Raw genomic sequence first — 10,125 nt, forward strand, 5'->3', positions numbered from 1 at the left:
AGAACAAATGTTTTTTGATGTTTTTTTCTTACGCTAAACAACACTGACCAATCCTGAATTGCTTTAAAAACCTGTATGACTTTTATAGCTGTTTTTTGTTCGGTTGCTTTTTTTATTATTAAACATGCTGACGAAACTGAATTGTGGTATGACTGTGTTACATTATATTGTCTCACTAAATGTAAAAGGTGTAGTAATTAAGATTTTAAAAGCTAACTGAATTTAAGAGGTTGATAGAAGATTATAAGCAAAACAGAAGAGTTCACCAATTATAGCGGTTCTGATTGCACTTACCAGAGGGTAAGGAAGGAGAGGTATCAATCATAAAAACAATTCAGAAGAGGAAAGGTTAAGTTTCCAGGCAGAATTTGAAACAGACAAACAGATAGATTGAAGAGTCTCAAGATTTAAGAACAAGATAAAAGAAGAGTTACATCTGGAATGGTAATAAACAAGTAATTTATATTACAATTATCTTGAAAAAGACAAGATTCTCTAAGAGCAGCTCTTTCATATCAAAATCAACAATGTCTGAACAACACTATGGTCATGTCCCTTTATCATATTTTCTGTTCAATATAACATTTTTCTTTAGGCTGCCTCTGGGCTAAATTATATCTTTGTAAGAAGCACGGTTCATGGGCAGTGAGTAGCTCTACTGCAGCACACAGGATGCAAGAAGATAAAAGCGTACAGTCATGAACAGCCCATAACATGGTCTTACACTTTCAATAAATTACCACTCCCTGGTTTGTAGATGTCTCATCAGCGCCTTAACCGGTGCTCACTCTTCCATAGATTTCCTTATTACACTGCTAGCCAGGCCATCCCTCTCTCTCGGACAATACACATCAGACACTATTAAACTGTTAACTCTTCAACTTTGGAAAATGGTCAGGTCCTAGTACACATAAAGCCTGGAGTTCGTTCACGGTGCCGCATTAGTTACATATTAAAAAATTAATATTAAGATGAGCAAAAATAACTTTAATAAGACTTAAGATGAGTAAAAATAACCATTTAATATGACTCTCAAGATGCATTTACAACTAATTATGTGAGCTATTCTCATCAGTAATACCACAGTCTATTTGAATACCTAGGAGTTACTCAATCAGCTAAGCCAATATACTACAGAGACTCAAAAGAACTATCAACAAGCACAGAGCAAGGATTCACAAGAACTTTTAAATTCTTACATACTAAAAGACATTGGTTCTCAAACAGCAGCTTTAAGTCTGTTGTGCTGAGTAACAAAACAGCACACAAACAAAAACCTCAACATTTTGAGGGTGTGCAGACAATTCATAATTTCACACTGGAGTCAAATTTTAGACTTTATACAATTGAAATTTGTTGTCGGATTTAACAACAAGGTTTAAAGACTTTAATGGAAATCTTGATACAGCATCGCATTTTTGACAATACTGTACACTGTTACATATGGAACGGTCATTCAACTTAAAGAACTTACGGAGTCATCTGCTGAAGAAAAAGAAAAATCCCTAACTTTACAGCAATAATCTGAATAAATGCTTTTCTGTGTCTTACAAATACATGCACAAGCAATAACAATTGATACTAAGAGATTTTGTTAAAATTGTTGGTTGGGTACAGAATGTGGCAGGTAAAATTGATCCTATGTATTCTGAACACCACTTAAAGAACTGCCTGCTTAATTCATAAACATGGTTTGAATTTTCACAGGTTAACAAAACTCTCACATCATCCCACACACTGACTGATCATATAATCCTATATTAATAATTTTTTAATTAAATCCTAAGTTATTTCCTATTTTATTCACCTGGAAGACACTGCATCCCAATCCTGACCATCTCCCCTAGGACGCTGAACGGTCCGTCCAATCACAGATGGCCGAGGGCTACTACTTCCAGGTGATGGATTCTGAGAAGGAGGAGGACCTCTTGCTTCTTGACAGTAAGATATAGATGAATTCTGGGAAGTTGTGCCTTTATGTAACACAAATCATACATTTTCCATTAGTGGAATCCATTATTCTGAATGATATTACATAGTGAAGTAATGCTAAAAGTAACTAAGGTAGGGTATGGAAAATACCAAGCAAATATTGGAGAGCTAGGACAACGTATCACTGACAACTAGCAGAGTTTGGAAACTCAATTCCAAGGCAAAACCACTGAAAATTACAGTTGAATCATAAATCTTGAGTTTTAAAAATACAAACGTAATGTCTGACTAAGGCTATTGGATTTGTTGACGCTGTAACTGAATTAGCAAAGAAACAGCCAATATAATTTATTAAGGCAGCAAATATATTGACAATCTTATGAAGGGAACCAGACTACCAATTTACAGAAACAAGGTTGATTAAATTCAGCTGACAAAATGGAAACAGGCAGATCATTATAACTAATTTACACTATCAAATCTACAAAATTTAAGCACTAAGAACATTGTGAAATAGCCCTCATGACTGTAAAACCCAAAACATTGATTAAACTCTTTTCAGCCATCAGAACAAAACCAGAAAATTAACATAGTTCATGAAATTAGTAACTAAATTGTTAAGCAGTAATAGCTTGAAAACTTTTCTGAAACTTATTTCACAGATTTCATTTAGTTTTAGTTAAAAATCCCTCTCCTGCTGACATACAAAGAGTTGGATACTGGGAAAAGTTGAGGAATGGAAAATCACAGATTGTAAAAATTAATAAGTATTTTAAAATAATGCAAGTAATCAAAAATTATTCACTAACATGATTAGTACTGAATACCATCATTTAGCAAAACAGTTTCACAAGATGATTTTGCTATAAAACTGTGGGTTGGCTTTTTTTTTTTCCCCAATAATTTTAGACAATCTTAACTGTAGTGAAAACACACAGCATTTCAAATATTTAAAATACCTACCTTGCACTGTGGAAGAAAAACTTGGATCTCTGTGAAAGTTAAGTCTGCTTCTCAAGAAGACGCACAACTGTTGCAAGCATGACACAGCCTGCAAAGCTAACCGATGTCTTCCATCTCCTCCAAAAGCCAGGTTTAGCAGAGACAAGAGGCTCTACAAATACAAAACCATCAACACTGGTAACTGAACATTAATGCACCTTCATGAACAACCATGCCAGCAAGAGCTTTGCACTAAATAGAGTTCACAGATATTTCTAAGTGTTTAAAAATCACAGCAAAGAATAAATAGGCTTAACTACTGTTCTCTTACTGAATGAAGACCATCAGTCCTAAGGAAAAAGCTGAGTTCCTCATTAAATTTCCAGTAAAGTCACTACTTTCATTATGGGAGCCCATTAGAGGGTGTGCATATGACAGTGACACAATTTTATCTTACCGAGAAGAAACAAAATATTACTTCACACTTCACTACTGATTAGCAATATATATTATACAACCAAATAACTTTCCAAATACAATATATAGCTAATGTCCCCTTTTCTATGCACCTAGTGTTTATATAAAGGACCTTTTGTTTAGCTACTTTGTTTAGAAAAAAAAATGTATCATTTACATCAATTCTTACTTGGTACAACTTATACCACAGCACAATAAAACCCTCTAACTTCATGTGAATTCTTGCCTGTACAATCTTCGGCCTTTGAAGGAAGATCTCAGAAAAAAATCTTGCATAATCACATCCTGAAGAAGCTCGCATGTACTCCAAATTAAACTTTGGTTGTTACTCCTCAAAGAGCTAAAAATGCAGTTCATACGTAAATATGTATTAACCCCAACCAGTAATCATTAGCTTGAACAAGTCTTTACAAGAAAGTTATAATCACAGCCGTGAAGAATCTAAAGAAAAAAAATGCTGTAGTTCTATTGTCATACCATTTTTAAACTTGAATTATTCCTTAGCTATGCTAATTCTGTATACAATAAAGAACCAACTCAGTTCCAGCTGTTATCAAACCACATGTAAAATTAAGGTCCCAGAAGAGAAATAACTTTATTGATTCTGAATTTATAATTCAGATAAGACTGACAACTCCTTGTAAGCTAACGCTTATCTCAGTGGTATACAGCAAGTAAACTCTTACCAATAAAAGAAAGCTTTTTTCATTACCAAGGTTTGTGTATAATTTAAAAGCACTTGAATTACATACATGGGAAATCACATAAAAGGAAGAAATTCATTAGCTATTCTCTAACATGTATGTTGGTAAAAAATAAGAACCTTCTGAGTATGCCACTTCGCTTTTTTCTATTTTTATTTTTTCAGAAACCACTGTTTCTGAAAACACTGTAAAAAAACCCCAAACATGTCCAGTTTTAAGGATCTGTGTTGTTTTTCTAGACTCCAGTATAAAGTAAATTAAACACTGAAGAGGTTTTCCAGCTTCAGAGATCTTTGGAAAGGAAAAAAAACCAAAAACCTATTACAAGAAAGCTTACAGAGTAGACTTGTTAAATAGCCCAGTCCATGATACTGCATTGCTGACTATGCTAGAAATCTATCCCAGTTCTGTGTCAACTCACAAGGACTCCCAACTACAGAACTTATCCTTGCGTCACTCCAAACACTGTTTTTCTAAATGAAAGTTAAAAAAAAACAAACAAAAAAATCACTGCAGAAAGGTGATCTGAATGACAGACCGCCTGGATAAGGCATTGTATCTAAATTTACTGGGCTAAACCTAGTTAAGCTACTACTGAAAGTATGGATTTCTCTGACAAGTGGCCATGGGGGTAAAGTAAACAATGATTTTATTCCAGCTTGTTCTAAAATTAACCAAATGAAATCTATGATCCACTTGAGAAATTTAAAAGACAGATTGAAGTGTCATGAACAACAACAAAAAAGTACTCTGAATTGAACACCAAGAATGGAAAGCAACATGAACAGAAAACGTGTGCTGTTACAACCCACTGTTTATCTGCTCTGCCCAACCTCAGTGCAGCTTGTACGAATATTTACCAAAAATTAACTCCTTGCGTTATTTACAGGGACAGTCTAATGATGCAGAAGGACAGAAATTTAGAACCACTCTTACCCAAGAAAAATAACAACTACAAGCAAACTGTTATGTTTCTATTACTGTACCTTTCATTCGATGAAAGAACATGTCTATCTGTTGAAGTCAGAGTTAGCCAAGGAAATATGGAAAATTTCAAGCATTTCACTGCAAAAAATAGAGAGCGGATATTTTGGAGTATTTTTTACAGAAGCATTACACTGTATATTTCCATTGCTAGTCAAAAAACTTATGAACTACACACTATCTGAAATAGAAATACCTTTACTAAATAGACTCGCACAAACCTAGGTGCTTCTAATGGGAGTTTTCAGCAATATCAAAAAAATATTAAGGTCATCTTAAATCAAAATGAAATATGTTCATTGAAGAAAGATTTAGCAAATAGAAAACACAGCATTAGTGGAAGAGTGCTCGAACCCCACATCATGCCTTCAATCAAATTATAATTCTGTTCTGCTACTAAAGAATATTTATTAGCATGACCTCTAAAAACAGAAAAATGACCTCACGCTTTTACTTTTAAAGCAGTAGAAATAATAATAGTTGTTACTAAATTATGACACAAAATAACTTTTTAACTAACATAGCTTTAAAGCTACTTTTAACTTAAAGTTTGCAATAACTATTGCGCATTTCTAAAGATAGCTGATACACTGCTAAAAAAAAAGTAACCTGGTGATTTACATACAGTAACTCCAAAGTGATATTTTAAAATCTAGTTCTCAGCATCATATTGTATGTTAAATATGACACGCTCCTGTGAAATGCTACTACAGGCAAAGACTTGCTAAAATAATACTGGCTGTGTTTCTCAGTGAACCATTTCATAGCATTTTACCAATAAAAAAATAAAAGCATAACACTATTTTCATTTAGATACAAGGTCAAGATTTCTAAAGCACCTAATCTAGTTCTGTGAAAAGTAGTAAGGTACTTCAGACTAAGTTTTGTCGAAATAAAAAGCTACCTAAACAGCCACATTTGATTATGGAACACAGATCTTCTAAAAAGCATTAGCAGTTTAAATAATTTTTAAAATTACAGCATATTTTAACATACTTTACATATTCCAAAGAGCTACACTAACTATTTATTAGAAAAGAGAAAGGTCCATTAAGATGAATGTCATTTTTATAAGCATTATAATTGTAGTTTCTGCAATACTAGATTTCACAGAATAACAACAGGAAAAAGAATAGTCAATAATAATATTTGTAATGGAATTCAATCTAAATTACAATTCTAAGCACTTTCTGTAATTAACATATCCTTATTTTATAACTACACATACCAACTGTTCTTTTGGGAGGTGTTTCTAACTGTGGCAGAGGACTTCTACCTCGACAAAAATATCCATTGAATAATTCCTCTTGAGGCAGAACTAAAACAAATAAAGGGTAAGTTTAAAAAATACACACTAAAAAAAAAAGACAAAACAAACAACTAAAAGCAAAGCTCAATTTATCTTCACGCTTTTCCTGAACTGCCTCCTTTCTGCCGTTGAGTTTTAACATATTAAGGAAACCAATTTAAAATTGTCTTAGATGATCAGGAAAGCAGAGTAAGAAGAGCATGTCAATGTTTATTTTTACAATCTTATTCTGCAACTGTAAAGCTTTTTTCCATTTTCTTACATTACCTCACATATCGTACAAGCAACAGCAAAATCAATTATACAAAACGTAGTCTGATGGAGAACTGGTAGCCAAAAAAAAAAAAATGTTCTCCTCTAATCTACCTATGTAGTAATAAAATTAACTTTTTTAATTAACTATTTAAAATCATCTTCTACCAAAACTGCCGTCTTTTCAGGTCAGCTGAAAAGTTATCTCCCCCATATATAATATGTGTATTATTAATACATCTAATTAATACACAAACTGTATAACAAAATATACACAAGGTATGTAACATTAAAAGTAACCTCTCCAGAACATAATATTTGGTTCAAAGGATCAAACTAGATAATGCCCAGACTGTTAGTTTACAATTTTTCCCAGTAACCGAAGTTAAAATAGAAAGAAAAATACAACACTCCTGTTACTAAGCATTAAGATTATTTTTTCCACACACGTATACAATTTACAGCATAAGTAGAAATTATGTACAATACTTTAACTGGGTAGTTTCAAAAAGATGTAGTTTAAGAATGCATATGTAAAAGGTTATTATATTATTCTCCATATAGTAGCAATCTTAGGTAAAAATCTAGCTAAACCCTTAGGGCAAAAAAAAAAAATAAATTCATGAACAGCCACCAGTTAGTTCTAGCAAACTGAAACTCCAAGCATTAGACAGGCTGCAGAAACCCCGGGAAAATTACTTTTATCTCCGAGATTGCACAGCATGAGCAGCAGAGGTGTGGCCATTACCACACCACGCAGCACAACAGCAGTGCCTTTCCCACAAGAACAGAAGGATGAAGTAAGTACATCCACAGTACGTGACTTTCTCCTCTATACTTTATGCTAAAAGTTTTAAGGCAGAAGAGGAGAACCACATGGGTTTACTTCTTGACTACATTTAAGAGGCACTGTAAATCGTTGTAACAGACAGATAATAAACTAGATAAAAGAAGCAAGTAATAGCACTTCACACACAGGTGAAGCACTTCATATTGTGTGTGAAATTTTACACAAAGTTTACATATTTTTCTATGACAAATACTTACCCAAAACTAAGCAAATAGTGCATACGACAGTAACGTAGTTTTAAAAATCATTCCACTAGGATCACTTACTGCTTCCTTTTTTTTTTCCTTTTCTAAATTTTTTAATCCTTTTTAAAGATTTGAATTGCTCTCAAAGTTAAATCTACTATGCAGAGAAAACTAGCAAAGCATACTGGCTTAATTACAGATTTGTTCAAAGTTGCTACACTTACTGCCATAAAGCAGTCTTTGGAAGTTCACGTCCTGTGTCATGCCCTTTTGACAGTATAACAAACAGATATTACACAGTGAAGAAACGGACAGAGAAGTTTGATTACAAACAACAGGATTGTTCTCCTGCAGAGAGCTCCATTAAAGGAATGGCACTATCTGATTTAGCTAAGATCACACTTTCTCTGGCAGAATCTGCTTACCATACACTTCACTGATAATTCACCTACTATGCCTGAAAACTTCAACTTTTCATAGCCTAGAAGCTTTTCATTTACTTCATTTTCATTTTAAATAAATCATATTTCAAAATATGTAATTTACCTGGTTGATCTACTGAGGGCTGAGACTGCATTTGATAACAGACTGATGAAGAACTAGAAGGAAGTCCAGAAGGAAGGAAGAACAGCCCATCCATAATCCCATCAACGACAGCCTGTAAGTTTGGATTCACATTGGGGCGAAGTTGAGAGAAGAATTCCACTGCACCAATTCCAATCATTTTCTGGGCAGCAGGTGGATGCTACATTAGGACAAAAAAAATAACTGACAAGGTTAGCCTGAGGAGTCTCAAGGTCTTTTGGAGGGGGAGGTGGGGTGACGGGGAATAAAGGAAAGACTGGCAATCAAAACTTAAGTTAGATTTTGCCTTTATTTGTTTAGACCATCCATCACCATCAAAGATGGGATTATTTTTTTCTTCTGTATAGCTGCTGTTTAGTGATGAAAACACAAGAATGTAGGAACCTGAGTTCTCTGAAATTGCTGCAACATTTTCTCAACTTTTTTAAAATAAGCTGCACCATTGTTCAAATCTTCACTTTCCAGGAACAGTGGAAGTGCTTAGCTGAGATCATGTCTCATAGAAGAAATTAAACACTAAATGAGAAACTGAAGAAGCAGAGAAACTAAAGTAGAAACCCAGAAATGAATGATTTTTTTCAGTTATCCTTATGACCCATTGCAAGTCATTCAATTTGTTTTCATTTCTGTCTACACACATGTGGCTTTATTATTCATATCTTTATAAACACTCTAAAAATCCCATTTCATGGAGCTACAAAATGAAATTATATCCAGTTTTATTTAGCTTTAGCATGCTAAAGACATATAGTTTAAATATAAATAAATGTTAGTATATCATACCTTGATCAAACTGTTCACAAAATTTAGCACTTCCTCTTTCATTGGTACGTCTGGGAAATTGAACCACTCCAAAAGATTACGGAAAAGCACTTTTTCATGGACCAGATCAGCATATGAAATCAGGTTATGATCTAATTTAAACAGAATAGTCTTCAGAGATCGTTCTCTTATCTCTGCCAGTTCATGACCTGCCCCACAAAAAAAAAAAAAAAAAAGGATTAAACACCACCCATAAAATCATCTGACACAACTTATTTCTTACTCGGACAAACAGAATACCATAAAAGATTTGTGAAAAACTAGCTTTTGTTGTGTTAGTATTATGCTTACCAGGAAGACAAACACAGAATCACACAACAGATGAGGTTGGAAGAGAGCTCTGGGATCGTCGGTCCAACCTTGCCCTAACACCACCATGTCAACTAGACCATGGCACTGAGTGCCACCTCCAGTCTTTTCTTAAAGACCTCCGGGGATGGGGACTCCACCACCTCCCTGGGCAGCCCATCCCAATGCTTGACAATCCTTTCAGCAAAGAAATTCTTCCTAATATCCAAACTAAACCTCCCCTGGCACAACTTGAGGTCGTTTCCTCTTATCCTATTGCTCGTTACCTGGGAGAAGAGACCGACCCCCACCTTGCCACCCCCTCCTTTCAGGTGGTTGTAGAGAGTGATCAGGTCTCCCCTCAGCCTCTTCTTCTCCAGACCAAACCCCCCCAGCTCCCTCAGCCGCTCCCCACCAGACTTGTGCTCCAGACCCTTCGCCAGCTCTGTTGCCCCACAATTGCACCCACCAGCAGTAACCTAATCGTATATGTCTGCAGGTATAAGAGTGTGAAATATTAAAAAACACACCGATATAATTTGGTGCCAAATGTAAAACATAAGGACGGCCGTTTTCTTCAAGCACACGACTAAATTCTGAAAACCTCTACCACAACACATTGTGGATACCGAAAGCCGTCTCAGAGTCACAAATCAGACCAAACTTTACCCAAGCCCACTGATTCGAAAGGCCCCGTATCTGAAGGAGAAAGCCTTCGACATTTCCGAGGGAAGCACCACCGTGTGCCACCGTCCCCTCCACCTTGGCAGTGGGGAAAAGCAGAAGGCAGAACAC

At 35.0% G+C, this 10,125-nt stretch overlaps 1 protein-coding gene across 1 annotated transcript in view; it reads right to left on the bottom strand.

Moving 5' to 3' along the window:
- LOC104157134 (rotatin-like) overlaps positions 1–10,052 on the bottom strand; it is a gene marked incomplete at its 3' end in the record, with an annotated part of 37,069 nt that extends 27,017 nt beyond the window's left edge. Inside the window, 9 exon segments of the mRNA XM_009695061.1 lie at positions 1,808–1,973; positions 2,896–3,046; positions 3,578–3,615; positions 3,618–3,691; positions 5,042–5,120; positions 6,268–6,357; positions 8,182–8,380; positions 9,004–9,191; positions 10,010–10,052. Coding sequence (XP_009693363.1) covers positions 1,808–1,973; positions 2,896–3,046; positions 3,578–3,615; positions 3,618–3,691; positions 5,042–5,120; positions 6,268–6,357; positions 8,182–8,380; positions 9,004–9,191; positions 10,010–10,052 — 1,028 coding nt within the window.
- Positions 10,053–10,125: the final 73 nt, after the last annotated feature.

The sequence above is a fragment of the Cariama cristata genome, unplaced genomic scaffold (assembly GCF_000690535.1).
Source record: "Cariama cristata isolate BGI_N322 unplaced genomic scaffold, ASM69053v1 scaffold7542, whole genome shotgun sequence".
Classification (NCBI taxonomy): domain Eukaryota; kingdom Metazoa; phylum Chordata; class Aves; order Cariamiformes; family Cariamidae; genus Cariama; species Cariama cristata.